Source organism: Mus caroli, chromosome 18, assembly GCF_900094665.2.
Source record: "Mus caroli chromosome 18, CAROLI_EIJ_v1.1, whole genome shotgun sequence".
Taxonomy (NCBI): Eukaryota; Metazoa; Chordata; class Mammalia; order Rodentia; family Muridae; genus Mus; species Mus caroli.
Genome location: NC_034587.1, coordinates 4,472,190 through 4,499,274, shown reverse-complemented (window position 1 = coordinate 4,499,274; position 27,085 = coordinate 4,472,190). Strand labels below are relative to the sequence as shown.

The window sequence follows — 27,085 nt, the reverse complement described above, 5'->3', positions numbered from 1 at the left end:
CAGCGAGGTGATGTTGAAAGCAGATGGTCCAGCAGTAAGAAACTTGTGGATGATAGACTGCAGGGAAGCTTGTGTTACAGCTGCTGTAAGAACTTAAAACATTCAAAATCCAATCAAAACAAATTCATCTTACATTACTTAAACTCATAGCTAACAAATAGCAATTGTAAAAATACAAACTGGTTTCGTGAAATTTTTAAAATGAAAGCTCAGCACAAACAATAAATCAATGGGCACAAAGAAATGGGGACTGGAGAAATGGGACAGTGGTTAAGAGCACTCTTCCAGAGGACCCAACCCAGGTTCAATTCTGAGCACCCAAATAGCTGTAACTACAGGATCTGACCCCTTCACATAGGAAAAAAAAAAAAAAAAATGCAGGCAAAACACAAATGCACATAAAAATAAATAAATTTCATATATTTTTTAAAAGCCTTGAAATGGTCAAAGGAAGAGAACAGGCTAACAATAAAGGTAAGCTGATAATCTCAACTCTAAAGCTGCTAAGACATGTTAAGAGCAGCAGGAGCCTATGCATGCTACTCCTTGGTGCTTTATTAGCAAGATTGAAGAAATGGATGCTGTTTCACAAGACCATTTTTAACAAACTAACCAATAAAGCCCTGTACATCAATACTCACCATGTCTTTAGAAGGGATACTAACAGCTGGCATTTAGGAATACCATGTATTTTTGATGCCTAAAAATATTTTTTACAGATGGCTTTATACAATTTCAGATGGTTTATATAAAACATTTAGCCAAAAAAGAAAAAAAGTAAAGAATTACAGTTATAAGTAAAATAAAATAAATACACTAAAGTTGAGAGTAACAAGAAAAACAAGAAGTTTGAAAGGCTCCAACTTTTGGATGAATAAAAGCCACTTAAGATCTTCTATTATGAGAAAATGCATAAATAGAGATTTAACATTTGAATTGTAACAGCTTTAAATTAAAACCAAATCCATTTTTGCTCAGGGTACTATGAGGTGTTGGTTCAAATACTTTAGAAACAGTAAAATAATAGTAATAATAATAATAATAATATAATGTATATATCAAATTCATATTGATTAAACAAACAAAAAACACTAAAACACTACTAAAAACAAACAAACAAAAAAATCACTACCAGTTTTACTGAGTAGCTTACTCTCAGTATTTCTAAGATCTTCATATTAATAGACTTGAAAATGTCTACAAACACTAACTCAATTATATAACCAAGCACACTGGAGGTGGACATACTAAAGTAGAAAATTCTAACATAAATTTATAAAGAAAACTAAGAGTCATTCCTTGAGTTGAGAATTTTATAAATAACTTTGTATAATGCAGGTAATAATGTTCAAAAAACGGTAAGTATGGGTATTCACCTTCATTTATTTTGGATATGTCCACATTAGAATTATTAAGCTGTAGCGTGGCTTGCAAAGCAGGAAGCAACTGTCTAAAAAGATTTGGGTCCTGAAGTAATGGAGGTATTGTTGATTGTGGAACGGGAGAAACAGGTACTGCTGAAGCAGATGTTGGAGGCGCAGATGTAGGGTTCAGGCCAGAGGCTGAAGATGTGGAAGGAGTTGTGCAAGAATGTGATATTGATTTGTCTCCTGGAGCAGATTCTAAATGAAAGGAAGAGAAGGCTCATTAAAAAAGAAAGAAAGAAAAAAAAAAGAGAGAGAGAGAAAGAAAGAAAGGAAGAAATGTTTCAACATCAGAAGCTAAACCAACTATATCACAGCAACATCTTCTGTGTGCTACACGTAACAAACTATATTTGAACCTTAGGAAATTTGTGTCTATAATATACTAAAGTGGATAATTTTATAGCCCTATTTATCAGTGAGACGATAGAGCATGAAAGATTCCAGTTTCTTAATTTAAAAAGCTGATAATGATCTTCATGTATGATTTGAAAATTACACTGCTTTTTGGTTATACACCAAACATAAACACAAGGAAGTTAATTGAAGATAACAAGGCTACACAACGTATGCATTATATCTATCAATCAATCAATCAATAAATAAAAGGCCAAGGTGCCTAGGACCACAGTAAAAGCAATGACCTTAAAAGATAGGTATATCAGATAGGTACCATAACACTCATGACCAAAACAAACTTAAAGAAAAAAAAAGTCTTCTCACTCATTGTGAGTCTTCATACGTTTATGGTAGTTAAGATTTAAAAATTTACAATGAACTTTAATATCTATAAACAAGCCCTTTAAATAGTGAAAATACAGGAGAATACCATTTCCTAGTACTTGGTAATAAAAGATATATGACCATGCATGGAAATCTCCAAGTTCTTCTTATGTGTACATTCAACGCACCTGAACGCAAAGCACCAATAGTTTAATCGTTATTGTATTAGACAAACTAGAAATATAAGTCCTGAAGGCTTTATCACCCGCTGATGAAAGAGAACACAACCAGCAAGTCATACAGATTAATAACAATCCAATTTAACTGGTGTGACTGTGTGTGTCTTTAAAATTATGAGAGCTGGGCTACAATATTAAGACCCTGCCACATAGAAGAGAAAAATGCCAACTTAGGAAAAATGAACTTACCATATTAATACAACTTAAGCCAAACAATATACTAGATTCATATAGAGTAAGAGAAGCATTTGCTTACCATTTTGAAGGAGACTAAACTCACACTGACTATAACTCATGTCATCTAGATCGGGTTAAGATAAGCTTCCTTCAAGTCTTTCACAGAGACTGATACAGACACACACACACATTCAACCATAGCTAACTAAGCACTATTATTTTAGCTCAAAACTTACCAACAAGAAAGGAAAGTGAAACTTTCCCTTTTGTTATAGCTAGTTCAACTCACGAAATACTAACCACGTAAAGGGTTTTAGAAATATGGGCACTTAGAGAACAGCAGATTAGACAATACAAAATGTTGTTTTCCTACTCTATTAACACTGACGTAAAAAGACTATCACCATTTGCTAAAGTATCACTTTCTCTATAATCATAGACATAGACTAAGGCTGCACAAATGAAGCCAAGAGTGTAAGATTGAAGAGTGCTGAATGATAACTACACTGTTAACTAACATGACCATAAACATCTGTATTTAATTCTAGAAACTAAAAAAGGAACTTTCATGGCCCCAAAGGTGCAGAGAATTGCTACAAGCTTGCTGAGTGTCAGTCTTTTCACAATATCACTTCCATGGTCAAATACCTAGGAATAACAGCTGTCTAATGTATAGTTTCGAAAACTACTATAAATACATTTCATGGACAAGCTAACGAACTTATTAGCTTAAAAGTTCTGAAGTGTTTTTCAAACTCTGATAGACTATAAGACTAGCACTTCTAAGCACTGCTGCTTTGGGTCTTTAGGCAAAGGAAAGAAATATCATTGAAATAACAATTTCTCTTCAAGAAAATACGCTGCCACCAAATTTGGTTTAAGTCTCTTACATTGTATACTTGTTTGTATTCATTCAAAATTTTTGTATAAATCCTAATTTGTAATTTTCTTTAGATCTTATCCCTTCAAAAAGACACAGGTGCTACTTTATTTATTGTATAAATTATTAAATCAGTACTTATATTTTTACAGCAGTACCTCTCCTCTCATTGTTAGACTGCCACTGAATGGGCAGGGTAATGTTTCTGAAGACAAAAAATGTTAGTCTTGTTTGATGCTGCTTTGTGCAGTCAAGAGTTTTGAAATATAAAACAACCAAATAACTGAAAGAATCCACAAAATGACAGTAGTAACTATTACTATAAAGATAGTAAAATGGGGGAATGGAATATAAATCACCACTAGAGACTATCCTTAAAGCTATGGAAAGCTTTAACTTCTAAATTTAATAGGATTATTTACTAAGAATAGATGTACATAGTTTTGTGAAACAGAACAATGTGACTGGGAGATCAGTTGTTCCCACCTAAAATGTATAGTTTCCTAGGGCAAGTGACATCTCTTAGGGCTTGAATTCTCTAGTCTGATTTGGGTATAAGTTAGTGTACATTCCAATACTCTGGAGGCAGGCAGGGGCAGATGTAGCTGAGTCTGCGAGCAGCCTGGGTGACATAGTAAGTTCAAAAGTGACACGAGAGTGATTCTACAAAATGCAAAACAGTGTTTGCTTCTGAATGCTGGCTCTTAATAGACTGCTTATCAGAATCACCTTAATTATGTAATTTGTACTGAACTACAGAGGAGGACATGCTCCATTTTTTTAAACTATATGTCCAAAACAGAGATAGCAACCACCACCCCCGTTTATGCTTTTTACTCATAAATTATTGACTTGTACTTCCACCTTTTTCCAGAAGGGGGAAGAACTTCAAAGTAGTACATTCTACTCCTAGCTCTTCCAAGCTACCCAACAGAGAAGACACTGGTCAAAATGTAATTCTGATCCACACTTTTCTGGTCTGACAAATAACTCCCTGCTGGTACATGCTAAGATTTTAAGGCTCAGGTAATAACACTACTGGTTATTTCCTGTGATGTTCTAACAACAGGGCATACGGAACACAAATGTGTTTCTTGACCAACATATTATTAACAGAAAAACAACATGATAAGTAAGGTGACAGTAATAGCTGTTAAGCACAGGTACAGGCATATGTATGTATGTGTGTGCTTGAATAGAGCATGTATACGCACACACACTTTTTTCTACACAGATATAAACATACATGAAAGTTTGCAATTGTAACTTTCATTAAACTGAAAAAAATCTGATTGATTTTTCCCAATCTTGTTTTTTTTCCCATCAGTCACAGTCTTAGCAACATGTTTGGGGATAACATAAAACAGAATAAGGAATTTTACACTAAGTACCGGATTCACCCAGCATATCATTGAATTACTATCTACTCCATTTCTGAACCAGACTGTTAGCTATCAGACTTAGTTGTGCTAAGAGCTTGCTTTTTAAGCTGCTTTGTGTTAGCAAAACATAAAACACATCATACCTTTACTTACTAGATGAAAAACTTGCTAATTTAAGTCCAGTGAACTCTTTTAACACGGGCTTACTTGACCAGAGTAAGGTACAAGGGCTTGTATATGGCTTGTTTTGTGATTTCACAACTCTAGGAAAAACTTTACAACTAGAAGGGACATGAGAGCAATTAAGAAAGGTCATTGTGTGCTACTTGATTTAAAAAAAAAAATGTGTTTCTGGTATATCTGTCTATCACTTCCTATTTGTTTGTATGTTAAGAAAAGATAACTAAGAAATGTTCAATCTCACCTAAACAGATATAGACACGCACGCGCACGCACATGTGCCCGCAGACACTCACACACACACACACACACACACACACACACACACACACACAGGACAAGCTGACCCTTTGTTTCACACTCACATCAACGTAATTTCCTGCAAAACTGATGAGGTTCACTTTTCCCTACACTTCGGTCCTGAGATATGCACAAATGGCTCTCTCTTAAATGATATGGCAACATTAAATAGATCTACACTTATTGTGAGATCCTTTAATTACATGTACAACACATACACTTCTCTTATTATAAGTACATTTTAAAACCATGGCCAATGAAGGCATTTCTTCAACTCAAAACATATTACAATTATTCTGGACATCCTGCTCCACCATGTAACAAATACGATGGCTTGTCAAGGCCCAGGGACAGAGCATCCCTAAGACACACAACAAAAGACCCTGCTCATACACCATTTAATACGGCACACTACCACAGACCAACAGATTAACCTTATGTGAAGCAGCAGTTCTAATAGATGTAGTTGGGATTGTTTTCAGATTAAATTAGGAAGGCCTTATACATGAGGACTCTTCATGCTGTGTATGTTGTCTACCACCCCAAGCAGCTGTTGCCACAATGGAATTTTTTGAGCATGCTAAGGTTATTATACTTGGTGTATGAAGGAAATTTGTGTTGCAATGTTTACTTCCAGTTCTCAGATCTGAGGTCTAATTAGAAGTAAGGTGTGATTCCTTTTATTTTCTCCCTCACACCTTAGCGTCTGCCTAATACACAAGCAGAGGCCAGAAATTCCTGAACTACAAAGATAATATCCACAAAAATTGAGAAATAAATTTAAGTAAATGGGAATGCATTGTGCCATCTGAATCTAATGTGTTATTTAAAACAATTAACAAACTAAATAAATAAATATGTGGTTTTGTTGTCAAAGCAAAACAAACAAGGAAAACATAAACAAAATAAAAAAAAAATTGTTGCGTTCTGAGAATTATAAATTAAAAGAAAAACCTAAACTACTAATTTTAGACCTAAGCCTACCTAATAACACTCTGAAAAAGAATTTAGAGTTAAGAGTCTTACTTGAGCCCAAGGAAAGACTATTTTACCACTAGAGTTCAACATGCAGCGTGGAGCAGTAAGAGCATACCTTTTCTCTCTGTTTTCTGTGCAGGGAGAGAAGCTGTGGGTGTAGGCAGTTTGGATAAAGTAGATGCTCCATTAGCATCAAATGATTTCTTTGGCTGGTGATCAGACTGAAGCGTAAATGGACTAGANGGAACAGTGCTTGGGGTAGCGGTTGGATGAACCACTGGTTTGATGGGGTGCTGTACTGGCGTAGAGCTACTGTGAGTCTCTGCTCTTGGCAGTCTGTAGTCTTTGTCATTGTGTCTGCTTGTCTGAGACAAAATATTCTGTGGGAGCAAACTACTGGCATCGCTGGAATGCTTGTCTTCCACTGTAGTTCACAGTTCCCAAAAGAGATGTTGGAATGACAGAAGGGAGAAGAAAAACAAATGCTGTTAGAATCCTACATCATGAACATCAGCTAATTGAACAATACACCTGAACTTATTTTCCTTTCCACAAAACTGCAAGCCCAGATGGTAGCAGCAACTTTAACACTGGCATATAAACAGCAATATAGCAAGTTGTACCAACTATAGATATTAATCTATACTCAGATTCTAGTCTAACATTTTACTAAAAAAAAATATGTTTCTAAAAATAAAAAGGCAAACATTTTCTTGTTTCTTTTAAAATATCAATCACAGGGTCAAATAATTATCCAGTAGTTCGATTACAAAGGATCACTGGCTTTATTACTTTCAGATTTTTGAATACCTAAGCAGCTGGCTAATGTGGGCTCTGAAGTGTTTTATTGTAGATCTCTCAATGATAAACGATGGTTTAACATATACTGAATTGTGCATCACAAACAAAACCAATACAAGATTTTAAATAATGCTGACAAAAGTAACATAATCATATTTCACATGTTATTCTGAAAAGAGATGCATGCAGGCATAATCAGAAAAAAAAGTACTTATTGCAGTAAACACCAGCATTTAAGCTCCAAAGGGAGGGACAGGAAATAGCTAAAATTCTGCCAACAGTTTAAATACTGGTACTTTGCTTCTACAAAATAATACAAAAGGAGGAAATTTTTAAACAATTATGTGGACGAAGGTCATTTGTTTAGAAAAGAAAAGAAAAACCCTCTTAATATTCCAAGACTAAAAGGATGTGCCCTTTGAACATGACAGTTTTGCAAAGAATGCCCACCAGTGAATATGCATGTCTTTCCCAATCCACAGCTCTTCTGACTTTAAGATAAAGAAGGTACGAAGAGCAGACACTTCTATGAGTCAGTTTTCACCTTGCCACTATATAACTACACTAGTACCTTTAATTTAAAACAGTGGCTCACCACCAAGAAGCCCTCAGTTGTATCGAAGAAAGTCTCCATTGTCTAATGTAACTCCGTATGTTATACACTGAACCAATATGGAAAGATAGCCTGTGACAGTGGTATCCAAAATCCTGGACAGATATATACACACAGTTCCAGCTCATATGGACAGAGCTCTAGTTTTCTGATACAAGGAAGATTCTACGCTAACTAAAACACCATGCCTAACACCACATCACCACTTAATTACCTACAATTTTTACTTCGTTAACCTAGAAAAGTCTGCATTAGTTGTATATAGCTAAAGCAAAACATGTAAAGGTCAACGTGTTCAGAGGATGACATAAAATGATACTTCAATACCTGCTAATTCAAAAGGACAGTAGATTTTAGGACCTGGGGAAGATGGACCTGCCACTGATTCCTACTATCCCTAGACAGAAGGAATTTACAGAAGCACCTCTAGGGCTCCCACTCTTTTTAAGGCCATGGTGGGAGATGTATGACTAGCTAATTTAGCAGGTATAATAACCATTTAAAACAAAGGACTGGGGCTGGTGAGATGGCTCAGTGGGTAAGAGCACCCGACTGCTCTTCCCAAGGTCCAGAGTTCAAATCCCAGCAACCACATGGTGGCTCACAACCATCTGTAATGAGATCTGACGCCCTCTTCTGGTGTGTCTGAAAACAGCTACAGTGTACTTACATATAATAATAAATAAATAAAATCTTTAAAAAAAAAAAAAAAACACAGGACAATCTCTCCAGCAAAGAATTAGCCTGATTCAAAATGTCACTAGTGCTATAAGAAATCCCAGGGGACAATTCTCTGACAGATTGTGAAATTAATTAAAGTCACCAAATATTCCTGGAAAACAAGGAGTCACAGACTTCCCTCTTTGGGAACTACCCGCTTAAGCCTAGTGCAAACACGTGGCCCAACTCAGCACTGTCTTAATTCTAGGATCTAGTTCCCAAGCACAACAGCTTTCCTTGTTTCCTTTCATGCACACACACCACTTATCCATGCTCCTTGCCCACCAACTGCACTAGCAACAATAAACTACATGCTATTTAATTACTTCAAAATAAAAACCTTGGCTTCTTTTTGTTTGGTCAAAGTCAGCTAGTTACCTGAGACAGAGGGCAACACAGGATTAAACCTCCACATTTTATGCCTTAAAATATAATGTTCTATAATTCCCTAATACTTAATAAATAATACTTAACAAATGAGTCACTACAAATCAAGAATAATTTTACTCATATTTTGAAGATTTAATGTTGCTATGTCACAAGTTCACACTAAATAAATTTGCCATTAAAGAATTAATACCCCTTTTTTGAGAATCAATTACCAACCTAAATAAATGGGTAAATAAAAATAAAATATTTAAACTCAGTTTGTCATACAGATCAAGGATTTCTTAAACAAGGGTTGAAAAATAGTTTCTACAAGATTTAAATGGTTCTACAAAGCCTCAGTACCCAGCTTTATACCGATCTCTAAACACAGTGGAATTAACACCTAAGTACAGATTTAGAGCTCAACAATACTATTGTAAACCAGAGACATGTTGAAAACACACCAGATGTACGCTACTGGAGGAGGGGGCAGGGGAGTATAACCTAACCTACACGATGTGAACTCAGTACAAAGTCAGGCAAAACATCTATCATGAAATTTATTTTGTACTAAAGAATTACTACCTGATGTGATTTTCTAGTATTAACGTCAAAATTGAAAAAAAAAAAAAAAAGGAGTTGTTTACATATACTTTCACATCATTGTAATACCAAACAACATCCATTTTAGGGGACCATCTACATACTGATATTGCTTCTCATTGATAACCAAAATGACAGTAGTACACAGTGGGATACAGACAACAGACTAAAAATGTTTCTCACTAAAGGGGAAAGCTGTCAGCTATTTATACTAACCCTAAAGCCTAAACCGCCAAGAATGTGTGTGGCTGGGGCTCAATTACTTATTACTTATTAATGACTATAAGAGAAATAAATAAAGAAAAAAAAAGTAAAAACAAAACAAAAAACAAACAAAAACAACAACAACAAAAGGACTATAAGAGAGCTGGGCATGGTGGTGCATGCCTTTAATCCCAGCACTCAGGAGGAAGAGGCAGGCAGATTTCTGAGTTCAAGGCCAGCCTGGTCTATAAAGTGAGTTTCAGGACAGCCAGGGCTATACAGAGAAACCCTGTCTCAAAAAACCAACCAAACAAAAGAATATAAGCTAATCTTTTGAAAAATGTAAATCTTGTTCTTTACCAAGTCTATATTATAGACAATATGAGTATTGAGAATCACACAGACCTCTACTCCCTCCACCCTGCACCTATTTCCCTTTCCAGGAAAATAGGTGAGTGCTGAAAAGCCATTCAGCATAATAGAAACCAAGTATATTTTCATGCCAATTTACACATGCAGATGGAACTTGTTAAATTAAAGCAGACAATAGTAACAAAGAGAACATACTGTTTCAGAGACAACCAAAAGAAAGGAAGGCAGGGGAGGGGAGGGGAGGGGAGGAGGAAAAGAGGTAAAGAGGAAAGGAGGAAAAGAGGAAAAGACTTACTTCCACTGGTGAACCCACTAGTGGCTGTTGCTTGCATCACCTCTCTTCTGTAATCCCTGTCTTTTGGGAAACTATTAACTGCCAACTTATTTGCTTCTTTTTGTCTCTGTTCTCTATAAATAAAAGATTAAATAAACATCATTTTACGAGTAAAAATGACATTAAGTACTTGAGTCTCTGTACTAACTTATTCTTGTCAAATGTTCCACAAGACTGTACATCGAATAAAAAAACCATCGTTTACAACTGAAGCTGGTCTGGAAGATGGGATACAGCATACAGACTACTAAGAATGGTTCTCACTGAAGGGAAAACTGTCAGCTATTCATCCTACAAATTCCACAGTCCACTGCGTGTTCCCAGGCCACTACATGGTTGCTCTTATGTCCAAGAAATACTTTTATAAGAAGGGAAGATACAGAAATGACCATGACTAAAACTGAAAACTAAAGGGATTTATTGTACAGAAGCAAAGCAGAATGCCTGCCTGCAGGAGTAAGTAGGGAGTATTACTAGGTTAAAAGCAAGTACCTTTCAAGCCACTCTTTTGGTTTCTCCCACTGTGAAACTTCTGTGCGACAATTGTAGTAGTATTTTTTTCCAGATGAGCTAATGTGCTCAGACCAATCATCTGCAGAATCATAAGGCTTAAAAATACATTTTGAAAATTAGTCTGCCATTTAAGCATTCAACATGAAATATTAAAAATTCTAATAATTTTCATACCAAACATAAATATGTATATATGAACAGAATCTATTAAAACCTTTATTCATTAAGAGTGTCTGTGAATTATAGTATATTATATAGTATAGTATATATAGACTGTATTAGGCATATGAAGAACATGGAATTAACATCTTGAACTTAGAGAAAAATGGAGAACACAAGCTAGTATAATTCTGAAACTAACACTACTCTTTGAAACTTCTCAGCTGGTCTTACACATGATAGGCCTGTAAAGTATTTTGGTTTTAGTTCTTCTCCTTTAAAAATTTGTTCAGAGGAAGTTAACACTAGCCAAGAAGTTATGTGTGACTGAGAGACTGATCAGAGAAACCGACTAAGATTCAAGGCTAATAATAAAAGGGCAGGCAGATACATACCAGTGTCTACACCAGTGTGCTTCAACGAATATTCTGCAAACTGTGTCAGCTGTCTTAAAGTTATTCTGTTTTGCCTAAAGCAAATGTGTGTTTATATTTAAGCTAACCTAACATGTAATCCTCACTGGCTATACAGTGAACCCATCTACCCACCAAACAGCACGCATAGCCATATGCATATCCTGCAACACTAGTAACAAATCTCAGCTTGCACAAATGGGATATCTTATTTTATAAAATGCAAGACACTTTCACAATCGGAAACCAGCAAACTATCGTCTCAACCCATTTCTAGCAAGGAGTTAATGACACCCCATTGAGTAATGGTGTAATTTAAAAATACCAATGTGCAATGAATGGCAGTAGCCAAGTTTACTGACTTTACAAAGAGTGTGTAAAATTGACCACTCAAGTCCAAGTCCTACGTACACATCCCATTTCCTAATTTACTTAACACGTAACAATCAGTTTTCAGGCATTATCAGAAACACTTGAGATAATCTGAACTTCTTTCACATGACTAAAATACTTCCTAACATTACTAAAGTGAGTTTGACTTTTTCTTCCTTCATCTATCATAAGAAAATGGGTATTCACCCAGAAGCCACACAGGACAAGTGATTCTCTCTCTCTCTCTCTCTCTCTCTCTCTCTCTCACTCACTCACACACACACAGGGCAAGTGATTATCACACACACACACACACATATGAAGTTCTATGATACTTCAACTAAACCAAACATCTTAATGGTTTTTCCTCTAGAAAGGTTACATTTTATTAAAATGTTATATATATTAACGCATGATGGGCTTAATTAGCAATCTGAATGATTTAAGTTCTTAAAATACTGTTATCTTCAATATAATACCCATCAAGCTTATACAAACTGTTCACTGAAAAGTGCACTAGATAGAATGTGTGCCTTTAAAAAGGAACCACTAACAAGAAGGCTTGAAGTCAGCCTGGCCTACACACCAAATTCCAGGCCAGCTGAGGTTACATAGTGGGACAGTCTCAATCCTCCCCACAAAGGGAACTTTTACCAAGACACCTATCTATCCTTTCCTTAAACTCAAATTTGGATAGCTCTCTGACATGAATGTAGCTGTTTCTTCTGCAAAAGTATCTCTATTTTCTTAGTTGTTCACCTTACCAACATTCCTATACAGAAATGTGGCAACACTAAAATTAACCCATGAGTTACTAGCAGATCATTGCCTGTCCTGTAACAAAGAATTTCATAAAGTCCCAGTAATTCTTTGATAAATTTCCTTCTTTTTGTAAATAAAGGAGACTCTTTAGGCAAAACTGACTGCAGAGCCAGGCATGGCTCCAAACATCTGTAATCCCAGCATTTAGCAGAAGGCAAAGCAGTTAGATCTCTGAGTTCTAGTCTACCCTGGTATACATAATTAGTTGTAGGACTGCCTAGTGGAGCGATACAGGGAAACCCTGTCTTAAAGGGTTTGCAAAGATCTAGGATAAGCAAATGCTCCAAAATTATGAAGGCTACTTAGGTAGTAACAAGAGGACTATTTCATGCAAAACGGTTCCATTTATAGCACTTTCCAGCCACACAAAATCAGCATTGGATACTGGGGGGTGGGGGAGGGGTGGAATTGTTTGTTAACCATGTACACACACACAAGCCTGTACATGAGGGCCATGGTGAGGGTATGGATGACAGCATACTGTGGAGTCAGTTCTCTTTTCAGTAGGGATTGAACTCAGATCTTCAGGGTACATAGCAAATGACTTTAATTACTGATACTGAGCCTCCTCTTCAACCCTCTATCATAGTGTTGTTCCTAAGTAAGAGTCCATTTTTTTTCTATCACTTTGGTTGTGATCCTGGTCTTAAACAACTAAATCATCTTTCCAGACCCTTTTTTTTCCCCTAAAGGAGCAAAGTCAGAAGAGCCCTTGTTTAAAGTCTACATATACATGTATTTAACTCGTGGTTAATAAGTAGCATGATTTATTTCCTAACTTGACCTGGCATTTTAGAATTTTATAATATTTGACTAGCTATCCCAATGTTCTATACAACTATGCTACTTGACCAGAGGGTGTGGGGGAACCACACACACAACGCTAAGACCTATCTTCCAATGCCAACTAAAACAAGAGAATCACCCAGGTAAAATTTACTGAAATTTATTTGAAGTTCTTAAAGAATAGTTTAAGACTCATATTTTATGTTTTGTCTGCATGTACATACTATGTGCAGAGCAAGTGCCCAGGGAGCTAAAAGGTACCATTCAGTTACAGTTTGTAAACTGTTGGAACCTGAACGTTGGTACTCTGGGAGAACAGCAAGTGCTCTTAACCTCTGAGGCATCTCTCCAAACACTTTTCCTATTATTTACTCTTCCCTGTATTTTAAACACTTTTTGGTAAGTTTTGACATTGCAAATCTGTGTTTGCTATGCATTCATTATATCCTTCATTCGCTCTTGTATGAAATTCACTTTAGTAAAAGACATGATTTTATTATTCACATCTGTCTTCAAAGTTCTTGTTAATTATGGCAAACTTATCCAAATTTCTGGGAGTATTGTCCTGTGCCACCCTGTCCATCAATTTCACACGTCTGTGTCTTTTTTTAAGTGTTGTTTTATCTCTTTACTAGTAAACAGTATCTTGAGCTCTCTAAGCTATACTCAACTTGGAAGAGATGGGAAGTCTTCTTAACGACTCCCCCAGTTTTAACATCATTCTAAATTGATAGCATTTCTGTTACCACCAGACATCAACAACTTCCAGTAAAATGAACCAAATTGTCTACGTTTTAAGACACCTTAGCATATATTTGATTAAAGTTTTTTTTTGCTAAGTGAATATAGATAAAAATCTCAATCGAATTCAATACTAAAAAGTATCCAGTTATTATTTCATTAATCTAAGCCTGCCTGAGTACTAAAATTATGGTATGTTTTTTTTTCTTTCATGCCTTTGAGGATCAGGATATTGTCCTCACTGTCTAACAAAGTACAAAGTACAGAGCAGAGAATAAATAAGCAACTTATGTAAATCTAAAAGAAATTAAACCTTAAATAACTTTAGAAATGTGTTGGTCTGGTATTATTTGTACTTCATATATAATATAGGAAAATAAATACATTAAGCTCCACACCAATTGAATATTTTAAAAATTAAAAGACAACATCTAAGAATATTTACAGTATGCATTTTAATCTTGACAGCCCAGCATCATTTTAATACTTACTGCATCTGAAGTTTTGCTTGGATTATTGCTTGGATTAGAAGAATGTGAATTTGAACTATGAAGTGCACTGTGGTTGTGTGAGTTTTCTTGTGGAGAGTAACTGGTCCCTTAAATAGAAATAACAAAGAATAAGCACAGTTAGATATATTTCATCTATTTTTTTAAGGCATGCCACTGTAAAACTGGATGAGTATCATATCCTATGAACATAAATAAAAACATGTAATCCCTACTTAGTCCAGACTGGCTCTGAATTCATACAGCCTCAGCACAAGGCAGCTGAAATTACAAGCGTATGATGTTAACAGCAAACACAATTCATGCCTCTCATACTACAGAAAATGACAGACATGGCTTAAAAATAACACTGCACAGCTAAGCATAACAGTGTATGTCTTTAGTTCCAAAACTCTATAGGTAGAAGCAGTGTGATCTCTAGAAGTTTGAAGCTATCCTTATGTACGTGAGTTCTAAGATAGCCAACAGCCAGGACTAAGAGGTCTTTTTCGCAAAACAAAATAAAACAAAAACAAAGAAAAGGAATCATTTTGTCAGATTGTTTTTAAAGAAAAATAAAAGGAGTATAAAAACTGAAAGTATAAGGACAAGAGACAGAACTAGCTGTTTTCAATATTTTTGAAATCTGGTTTTTAAAAGATAATCTCTAAACTAGCTTCTTAATACACTTGAAATTTTTTAAGCTAAAAAATAACCTAAATTTTTTACCTGTTTAAAATCTAAGTGAGAAACCTGGTTGGTAAAGATAAAATCAAACGTTTTCTCCTGACAGGATCAACTCAACCTAGAAGTTCTTAAAAGTAATGTGAGTAGTAACCAATACTCTACACATCCCAACAATTGCAAGGAATAACAGTTCCTCCACTATTGTCTAGGAAAAAACCAATGTAGAGCCTTGAGTATACATAATTCAGTACAGAGTTCTTGTCACTCACACCAAGGTAGACAGGTTTAACTGCTGAAAAGAAGCCAAGCTACACAAATCTAAATAAGCAAAAACTCAGAAACCATCAGTTGATCTATTCAAAAGTAAAACAGAAGAGAGGAGCGAGTGTATGAGATCAAAAGTAGATGAATTTGACCTGGGAATTAATACACATTCATTGTGCACTAACAAACAGCAATCAGCAAACAACTATGGCTGAGATTTATCTTTGAATATGGATCCTCCACTTTATAAGTGAAGTTATGACTAAACTACTGATGTTAGGCATGACAAGAGGATCATTTAAGCATTAGTATGGTTAACCAAATTAACACCAATGTGAGGAATTTAATAAAGAAATTCGCCCATACATCTAACAGTGGAGAAGCCTGATGGCTTTTACGTATACTTATATATTGCACTTGTTATCTTATATTGTATTAAACCATTTTTTCTAGATATAGTAGGTAATAAATAAATCCAACAACCCAATAGACTTATAAACCAACCAATTAGGCTCAGAACTGGACAGACGTAGGCAAATATCCAAGCTTCGGGCCATACAAAGTGTAATCACATATTCATGAGAAAAGCTATATTCCAGAAAAATTTCTTAACTCTACTAAATGCTGCTCACCATTTCTAAGCTTCATGCACAAAAACCAAACCAACCAAACAAAAAACAACAACAATAAAACAGCTCATGTGCTCATGCTGAATATCAGTTTCCCACTAAGATATAAATTTTCACATGTGCTAGGCAAAAGGGTAAAACTATTCTAATCTTATTAAAAATTTAATTTAAATCCAATTTGAGCATGCTAGAGACAGCCTTCCAGAACTACTATCAAAATCTGATGCTGGAAGAATGAAGAGCGTTTTTCAGGGGCTACTTGGTAGAAGACACTTGGAAGCATAGCGCTGGAATCTGCCATACTGCACCATGTGGGTCTTTCTACTCTAGGAACTCAACATCACAGTAAGGCCCTGTGACAGTGGTATTTTCCCTCCTGTATTCTGCCAAACCTTTACTATAGTTCCTCATGTTGTGGTGACTCTCATCATAAAATTACTTTTGTTGTTACTTCATAACTGTAATTTTGCTATTCTGAGTGTTAATGCAAATATCCATGTTTTGTGTTAGGCCACCCCCGTGAAAGGATTGCTTTAACCCCAAAGGAGTCATGACCCAAAGGCTGAGAACCAATGTTCTAAAAGTTTATTACAAATATGCATATAATAACAATTACCTACTACTATACCAAGGTTTTAAGAGAATCTTAGATATATTCTAAAATTTCCATTTGCAGATAAATCATGCAACAGTTATAGCACATGCCATTAGTGTCTTTATGCACTATTCCTCAAGTTGTTGCTTTCATGGATTTTCATACAATGTCAAAAATAAAAGAAGAAAAAAAAAACCCTCTGCTATTGTCTGAAATGAACACAAAATAATCTAGTAAGAAAGATGAATTAGGTGAATCTACTTTGACATTTGTTAATTTTCTTAAAGAAAAAGCTCTGTTAAATCTACAGAAGGATCAAATAAGAGCTTTGTTAAAGACACAATTATTTACTCTATGCACATAGTATTTTGTGCATGATGTCTCACAAAATTAAGACACAAGAATCTACTTGTCTTAGTGATTATCAATGAAAATGTGGCATCCAACTCAGCAAATAGAAACCAAGCTATTTGTATAGTCTAGTGTCCTCTCTATGCTCTCTGCACATTATTAATAAAATTTCAGGATTAATGAAATGTTCCCTGAGCCCCTACAGCTTTAGTGTTAAAGTAAATCATACTTAAACCAAACTTTTAAAGATTCCTTTACAGGGTGATACTGGGGGTGTGGGGGTGGAAAGGTGACATTCATATTTGTAATTTGAAGGATTTAAAGGATAAGCAAGTTCTACCCTCTTCAATATTTATCCCAAGGAACGTAACATGGAGACAGAACATGAATCTGTACTGCTTGCAGACTGCTCAGCAATGAACTGCTAGCTTTTGCTTTCTAGTCTTTAAATACTATGTAAATAATGATCCTCTCTGCCTTGAAAATATGTTTCAATGCATGAACCAAGGTAAGTTAACTTTGGATTGTGTTGTAATTTACAAAATACTCAGTAGCCGACTAGTACTGAGATGTCAAACCAAAACTGAACCAGACAATGTCTCTTAATGAGTAGATTAGAAGATAAATTAACAAGGACTACACATGGTTGTCAGAGATCACTTTTGGATCAGTGATAATTTTAATGATAGCCACCAGTTGGTAAACACTTAAAACAAAGCTCATAAATTGAGCCTTACCGTGTGTGTGTGTGTGTGTGTGTGTGTGTGTGTGTGTGTATGCGCGTGTGTGTATGCAAGAGCAACCGGCATGTGATATTCACACTAATCAAACAATCAAAAAGTACAAAATATTATACTATAATTGCTCATATAGACCATTTAAATATATTTAACTAAACAATATATGATAAAACTATTTTAACTGCATGGCACTTGAATTATGGCAGAAATTACACATGATATAGCAGATGAGTATAGGCCATACACAAAAACTATGCCATTTTTATACACGGAACTCTATCTAAATTTTTGGTAATAAGGATGGATATGACATTTTTACAAACATAAACAGTATGTGAAAATGACTTTGAACTGCTATAACAACAAGAAATTGTACAGCTTTGTAAAACTAACCCAATTTAAAACTCGGGGGAAAGCAGCCCTGGAGAGCAGGCTCAGCAGTTAAAGACAGTTGCTCCTCTTCTGAGGAATCACGTGCAAACAGAGGCCCAACAATTCCAATACACCTTCATTTCTGGCTTCCTTTGATACCAGGCACACTACAGAAACATACAGAAGCACACACACACACACACACACACACACACAAACCAATATAGAAAAATGCACAAGGCTGCTGAATGACACACAGAAAGTGGGAGATGAGAACTATCTCCTCAAGGTATTTTTTTAGTGGAATGAAGAACTTCCTGAACCACAAGGTATCTTATCCCTGAGAGGATAATTGATCAAATACTACAAATTTCAGAGAAAACAATCTCTCCACTTGTCACCGCAATCCAATAAACTTCTCAAACTTTCTTCTGTATTTGCATGAAATGACAAACAATTATAAAAACAGACTTTACGGACATAAAAAAAATGATATCGAAAAAAATAATGAAAGATTTTTTTTTTGTTTTTCGAGACAGGGTTTCTAGCCCTGGCTGTCCTGGAACTCACTCTGTAGACCAGGCTGGCCTGGAACTCAGAAATCTGCCTGCCTCTGCCTTCCAAGTGCTGGGATTAAAGGGTAACAAGAATATGGGGAAGTACATATGGGGAGAGCAAAGAAAGGTTTTACAAAATAAACCAGTCAAGAAAACACATTTCAAAGAAATCTTCCAAGCCAAGAGTTTCCTCCCCACAAACGAATGGGATGATCAAAGAAATAGTGCAGTATAAACAATCAAAGAGGGTGAGAAGTAAAGGTCAGTGGTAGGGTACAATCCTTTTCTAGGCACAACAAAAGATAACCTGTCGGGCAGGGCCTTGAAAAGACCATGAGGTAAGCAACTACTTCTAAATTTGACTGGGAGCCTGCTTCCACAAGAGGAATTCATGCTTGCTTACTATAAACTGGCCAAAGCCCTCAGCCTAGAGCCCCACAGCTTCTAGGAGATAAGTCTACTAATGTCATTTAGCTAAATAATGTTACAAAATTGCCTTTTAAGTATTTATGTTTATGCCTCTGGAGGTACTGCTGTTCTCAACCTTGTACAAAGATGCTTCTCTCTGCAGTGAGCATCAGTTGATGCAGAAAGGTAAAACTGGTCAAAGTGCTAACAAATGATTGTTGAGTGCTCAGTCCCAAATGGGATATCTATACCAACCAGCCCAGGCTCAGGGACCTCACAGACAATGAGTGCAATAGCACACGCGCGCACACACAAAACAAATATTAATAAGCTAAAAAAAAAGGCTGTTCTTATATTCACAAGTAGAATGCTTTTGTTCTTTCATTCACTTAAAGAAAAGACTCTTTCTGACACTCCACTGACACTGCTCCTAACTACTAATCATTCTTATTAACTCTTGTTAATTTAATGGCTCTTCTGAATCATATTCCCTATCCAACTTCCATCAGCACAATTAAGTTCCCTATCCCTACAAAAGTCACTCAAATTAATGACATTTTCACCTTCTACTATTCCTAATCTTCAATTTTTCTTTGTATTGTGCATGTATATTCACAGGAAGGCATATGTGTGTGTAAGGCGCAATGTTACAGAAGAGGCCAGAGGACAACTTTTTATGTCATTCTTCTGGTGTCATTCTAAATTTGCTTCAGAAATAAAGAGGAAAGAATATAATACCTTAAGCTGGTCCTAACCACGCCCCAAACTTCCCTGTTATATACATACCTCAACAAAAGCATCAAGATTAGTTAAAAAGCCAAATTTCACAATAGATAAAAATAGTAGGTCTTTTAAAACCAGATCTTCCAAAGTGCTAATGAAAACATCAAATTATTTGAAAAGAATATGCTTAAGGGTAAGTAATTACAAGAGGGTTTGTTGCCGTTGTTATTTGATTTGATTTTAATTTGATAGAGGGCCTCACTCCATAGCCCAGGTTGGCTCCAGGTAATACCTTGGTGGTCATTTCTTTTTGTCCTAGCTGGGCTTTTGTTCTGTTTTTGTCAACATGCTTTAGTTATTTGGGAAGAGGCATTACCATCATTGGGAAGGTGGTGCTATGAATAGGAACACCAAGAGAATTCTTAGATGCCTGCTTATTAGAGTCAAAGAAATGCTACAGATTAGGGTGGAAGATCTGGGAGGAACTTGGGACAATAAAGCCAGGATCAAAATATATAGTATGAAATTCTGTTATCAATCTGTCACCTCAATTTCTGATTCTTTTAACACGTTTTGACTGCAGCACAGAAACTGAATTCCAAGAATCATGCTTCAGATGATTCTCTCAAAAATACTTTTATCACTCAACTTCCATCAAACCCTCCACCACAAGCCAGGTTCTCAATTTGGTGTAATAATAAGGTCTCTTAGCGTAACCCTGCTTCTCCCTTCCAGGCCCAGTAAGGGAAAGGGCAGAGAGCAAAGGTGAAAAATAGGCCAAAAGAACATTTTTCTGAATTCTGAACCATTTTGAAGTTATTCAATTTTTTTAATAGGGATGCTTAACAACAACAAAAAACAACAACAACAACAAAAAACTTTCATATGCCTAATGGTGACACTATAGTGTTAACTCATTTTATACTACTGCTACACTGTCTATGTAGTAGGTACTTATACTACTGCTACACTGTCTACATAGGTATTTTTGCTGACATTGGAAACAAAGTTATGGCCAATAGTTTATCAGTCAATTATATAATATAGTTCCTGTTAGAAAACACAATAATGTTCCATGTAACAAACAGAACAGGGTGGTTAACAAAAAGGAATCCAGAAAATGAAATAGAGCACACTGCTCTTCGACTGAAGCCTGAAGCCCCAGAATGACACTGAGTAAATTCTAAAAACATCAGGCTCTACCAGAAGCTGTCCTATTTGCTTGGCTCTTGAGAACTAGGAAAAGGTGGCCAGTGAACTGCAGCCAAAGACCTAGCTGTGGGAAGAGTGGGAGAGAAGCAGTGGGTAAAGGAGGCTGGAGAGACACTGAAGAAGGTCTCTGCCATTCTAACTACTAGGACTTGGGAAGAAGTGATGACGACTGTACCATCGTTGAGTTCTGGGATGCAGCCTCACAGACTGGAGACACAGAGTGACACAGATGATGCACTGACATAAAAAACCATATCCACAGCAGTCAAAAGTGAGTATCAGCTATATACCTGTTTATTAGTTATTTATCATAATTATGTAAGACCATTTTTAGGCAAGAAATAACTGTTTTTATTAGACAAAGATAATCTCAATTTGAGTCTTTATACTCCATTAGCTATCCTTTCTCAAAAAATAAAATCTTCTAAAATTTGAATGCACTCAAAAAACATACCAAATAAACATTTGTTAAGAAGAAAGCACCAGGGCTAGAGAGATAGCTCAGCAGTTAAGAGCACTGACTGCTCTTCTAGAGGTCCTGAGTTCAATTCCCAGCAACCACATGGTGGCTCACAAACATTTGTAATGGGATCTGATGCCCACTTCTGGTGTGTCTGAAGACAGCTTCAATGTACTCATATACATAAAATAAATAAATCTGTTAAAAAAAAAAAACTCTAATTTAAAAAAAAAAAAAAGAAGAAAGTCTTTAGAAAAGATGAAAGTGCCAGTAATCATACTTTCAATTATAAAACCTTAAAACAGGCTGGTGAGATGGCTCAGTGGGTAAGAGCACCCGACTGCTCTTCCGAAGGTCCGGAATTCAAATCCCAGCAACCACATGGTGGCTCATAACCATCCGTAACGAAATCTGACTCCCTCTTCTGGAGTGTCTGAAGACAGTGACAGTGTACTTACATATAATAAGTAAATAAATAAAATCTTAAAAAAAAAAAAGATTTCATTTAAAAATAATAATAAAAAAATAAAACTTTAAAACAAAAATATAGTAACCCAAATAGTATGGGTCTGCCACTGTTACTGGAAATACATTATGAGGAACAATGAATAACAGGAAATCTAAACATCTGCAAGAAGGAACAAAACTCACGCATTTTGGAACATATGCAAAAAGGTTAAGTACTTAAATGAAAACTCTAAAACTGAAACATCTCTTACTGATAATTTTGAGTATGACATGAGCACACAAACAACAACATACAAATTAAGTGGGATCACAGCACAAAATGCCATGCAAAATGGGAACAAGTGGCTTTGAGTCAAGTACCTCATAAGATTCAAATACTAAAATATGTGATAAATGTATTATATACTGAAGTCAAGTAATCCAGACCAGAAGAATGTTCTCTTATTCATGGATTCCAGCCTGCAATCGTGATGTGAATGCATAACCTGGATTAACTGCAGAAACCAGGAAAATGAAAAGCAACTGGAGATGGAGTAAGGTACAAGAAGCTCTAGTGAGGGGACGGTAGGACACAGGCTCTGTGAAGGAGAAACTAGGAAAACCAGGCTGGCAGGGTGAGGATTGGGGGGTGTAGTGAAATACCTTAACTGCAAATATGTAAAGCAGGGAAATTGAAAAGGAGAGAAATAAGTGTAAGATAGATAACGCTAAAAACTTTGAAAATATTTAAGGAAACATCTTTAAGACACAAATATATCTTAGTATATACACACTTTGAAAGCGCTATCCCACTTGACGCAAAATGCTAAAAAAGGAGCCAGACAATAAAAACGCAGTGCCAGGCATAAGGAACCTCCCTTGAAGTTGGTCAAGGGGGTTGAAGAGACTAGCCCAACGGCTTATAGTTTTTTGCCCTTGTTCTTGATTGACCCTCTGCTGAAGATTCCACATTTGTGACACAGCACTTAGAGGAATCAAGCTGGGACTAAACTGAAAGCCTCCTATCTTGAGAACTAGCTTTCACAGTATCCACAGGTGTTATCTAAGCTGCCAAGGAAGAAAAGTAAATAGTCCCTACCAGTCGTGATGTCTATGAACCACAACAATGACAAGAAAAGTAAGATATCCCCCATGGTGCAATAGTAGCAAGTATGTCTTGGGTTAACCAGCAACTGTCTGAATTTAAGACACGTTCAAAAGAAAAGGATTTATCCCAATAATATAAATCCAGGTTACTATCTGATTTTTTTTTTACAGATTTATCAAGAAATCTTAATACAGTGCCAGTTTCCAAACCAGTATACTCTCTAACTGCACTCTAAATATTTATTCATATGTGCAAGTATACATCTCACCCCGCCTCAACCATAGGACATTGCATACGAGGTAGCAGAAATGATTTTAATAGCCAGAGTTCCATGTCTTCTATACATGACAAGGAAGCTGCACCCATGAAACCTCAACAAGGCTCCTAAACAAGTCCTGCATGTCAGATAACATGCCAATAATATATATAGAGAAAAATCTAAGGACCAATTCCTATTTGATGAGCTCCAAGCAACTAAGAACTGCTGAGTCTTCTTCAGGGACGAGACCCTAATAAGCAATATAGACTATCCAATCACAGATGAGAAACTCTCAACGGACAGAGAGCATTGTTGTGGGTACTTTCCTTACTCTGCTTCATGTTCCTGGCCAGTCCCACATGTGAACCCTCCTCGAAAACACACATACACACAGTTATTTTTAAAATCTTTGGCTAATTCAATTACTGGGCACTCCTAAATCTTCCCTTGCTACCCCAGGTCCAGTAGGGGAAGTAGCCAAAGACCACTTACCCAAAAACTCACTTGGCTGGTTGGCCTTATCTCCTCTGCTGTGTCCCTGTCTTCTCTCCCACAGTCTCTGAATCTCCTGCAACTCTAAGTGTCCCACCCCATGCTCAGCCATTGGCTACTTGCAACCAACTGAGGGCAAGGACTTTCATCGGTAAACAGATTTCCCCATTAAATCAAAGAATCAGAACCACCCTCTACATCTCACCTTTTCTATCCAATTAAAAAAACTCCTCTGAGACAAAAATTGAGCAGAATTATAGCAATCATGTAAATTATAAAGTATGGTATATAATTAAAATCCAGTCTATCGTATTTGTCAATTAGATAAAGTAGTCTACCATCATTCCTAATTTAGTTACAATTCTATCCCTGAATTATTTCTAGATTTTATTTTAGCCTGTAATATCATCTGAAAACTATGTTTTCCACTATATGTCATGTCTTTAATAGTCAACAATTTAAGATCGATTCTGGGACTACAAGTGGTCTTCAACCCTGTCAGAAATGTGAGGATGAATGAAACCTGAATCTATAGGAAAGCACCAGACATGGCTGCTCGGATTGAAACAACTGTAGACAGCTGACTACCTGGACAGTCCCCGTGGCCCAGGATCATCTGACAGACCTTTGTGAAGCAGAATTAAAAGACTGTGCACCCTGTCTAGACAGAGGTAACAATCAACTGTTTCACAAACTGTGTCCGTTGTTTGTAGATGAAATAGGCAGTTTTTGCCTCATGACCACCTTGCCACCATAAGCATGTCATCTGGAGGTAAAGATGGACAGTATCTTTTCTGAACTGTGAAGGGAGTGCTGTCAGGCGCAGACATGTCTCTAGTCAAAACTTGTAATAATAATGAAATGATTAAATGTCAGATTTTGTGGATTTCTGAAGTTTTTGAAGACTATTAATATAAAGTATATTTGAACTGTTAAATCTCAGCTATCCCTAGTCATTTCATTTTTTTTTTTTTTTTTTTGGTTTTGGTTTTGGTTTTTTGAGACAGGGTTTTTCTCTGTGTAGCCCTGGCTGTCCTGGAACTTACTCTGTAGACCAGGCTGGTCTCGAACTCAGAAATCTGCCTGCATGAGACAGGGTTTCTCTGTGTAGCCCTGGCTGTCCTGACACTCACTCTGTAGACCAGGCTGGCCTCGAACTCGGAAATCTGCCTGCCTCTGCCTCCCAAGTGCTGGGATTAAAGGCGTGGGCCACCACTGCGCTGGCTCCTAATCATTTCTATTTGAGTAAATTGAAAGCACTTTATTATAATTAAATCAGAATCTAACCTAACCATGATTTTACTACCTGGCCCTTAACTTGCATTAATCATCTTCTTAAATGGGTTGCACAGGCACAATGTCTATCTAAGAATAACAATATTAATTTTAAATTTTGCATCGATATGTAGATTCATGTCAGTGAAAACCTTAATTTTTATCAATATATAAATTCTGTACCAATGTAAGAGATTATAACTTTAATTTTACATCAATTACAAAGACTTCTACCAAAGTAAGATTATGACTACACAATGTTTAAGATTTAGCTACCCATCCCACCTATTTCCTCCATGTTCAAAATTATAACCAGGAAGACAGAATCAGGAGGACTGGAAAGAGAAAGGGACACAGTAGTAACAGGAGAAAAGCCATGGGAGGTTTCAGGTAAGTGGCCTCTGGATGCTTTCCTGACTGAAACTGGGGTAAGAGGGGACTCATTGAGTTAGCTAAGGCATTTTAAGAATAACTGGCATGTGCGTGCATGCGTGTGTGCATTTTCTATTTGCAAATCTGAAATAGCTCCTGGGTGGGGGCTTGTGTAGGACCAGCCAGAAACACAAAGCAAAAACTGCATGCCACAGAGCATATATACATGTGTCTATATATGTATGTAACAACAAAGAAGTACAAGATATGAGAAGTAATGGGGTAGAGTCCAGGAGTACAAGAGGAGAAAATGGGGTGGAAATGAACAATACTCATGTATAAAGTATCTCAAATATCTACAATATGTAAGGAATGTCCACTTACATATGTACAAACCCAAGAAAACCAAGTGAGGTTACCAATACCTCAGCTACTATTCATGCATTGAGCCAGAATGTATGGCCCTAAGTATTCGCTAAAGAAAATATGGTGCACACATACAAAGAAATATAATTTACCTACCTGCCAAAGGAAGAGCCTATCATTTATACCAACACAGATAACTGTAAAGAACATCTTGCTATCTGAAGACAGAAAAACAATAGATGACAAGCTATTTCCATGTGGAAACTTTAGCTGAACTGATAGAACAGAAAAGACAGGGTGGGGCCAGGCTGTAGAAAGGATTGATCAAAGGACACAAACTTTCATTTTGAACACAGTAACAAGTTCTATGAATCTAATGCATAGTAATGAGTGTATTAATTTTTCAACTATGAAATAATCATTTATCAAATCATCACATTGGATAATTTTAAAACATTCCATGTTGGACAATTAAATATTTAAAATTTAACAACTGACAGCTATTACTAAAAATTTAATATTTTGAAAACAGATACACTACAAATCTAGGAAGTTCCCCACCAAGGTTAAAAAAATAAAATTAAAAACTATTATTTTAACATTTTTTCAAGACTATAAATAGGGGTATTTCCTAGAGAGTGGAATTTGTAGCAATCTTACAATACCATATGTCCCTTTCTGTCAAAGTGTCACCCCAAGGTATATAATTCAAGGGTGAAAATGTCACTAATAATAAAAAAGCAAATGAATTCCAAATGGGCCCTACCAGATCTCATTAGAATTGCTTACAACAAGAAAAAAAGAGGAGGATACAAGTCAGACCTCAGTATCTGGGGGTTCCTTCTCTTTAACCAATCATGGCACAAAGGTATTGGGGGTGCAACAGGACCAGTAAGATGGCTCTGCTGATAAAGCTGCTTAACCACATTATCTGTATGTCCAAAATTCAAAGTGCAAAGAAAGGAAATTCCCTAAGTGTTGTCCTAAATGCAAATGCCAGTACACACCATAGCATACTCCCAATCTTGCAAACAAAATACGCATTTTAAAAGTTGAGACAGCAGGGCAGTGGTGGCTCACGCCTTTAATCCCAGCACTCGGGAGGCAGAGGCAGGCGGATTTCTGAGTTCGAGGCCAGCCTGGTCTACAAAGTGAGTTCCAGGACAGCCAGGGCT

At 36.3% G+C, this 27,085-nt stretch overlaps 1 protein-coding gene across 1 annotated transcript in view; it reads right to left on the bottom strand.

Moving 5' to 3' along the window:
* Wac (WW domain containing adaptor with coiled-coil) overlaps positions 1–27,085 on the bottom strand; it is a 55,080-nt gene that overhangs the window by 9,237 nt on the left and 18,758 nt on the right. The window contains exons 4-9 of the mRNA XM_021151109.2: positions 14,597–14,703; positions 10,792–10,907; positions 10,261–10,373; positions 6,399–6,707; positions 1,377–1,622; positions 5–92 (exon numbers count right to left, since the gene is read on the bottom strand). Coding sequence (XP_021006768.1) covers positions 5–92; positions 1,377–1,622; positions 6,399–6,707; positions 10,261–10,373; positions 10,792–10,907; positions 14,597–14,703 — 979 coding nt within the window. The remainder of the gene's footprint in view (positions 1–4; positions 93–1,376; positions 1,623–6,398; positions 6,708–10,260; positions 10,374–10,791; positions 10,908–14,596; positions 14,704–27,085) is intronic.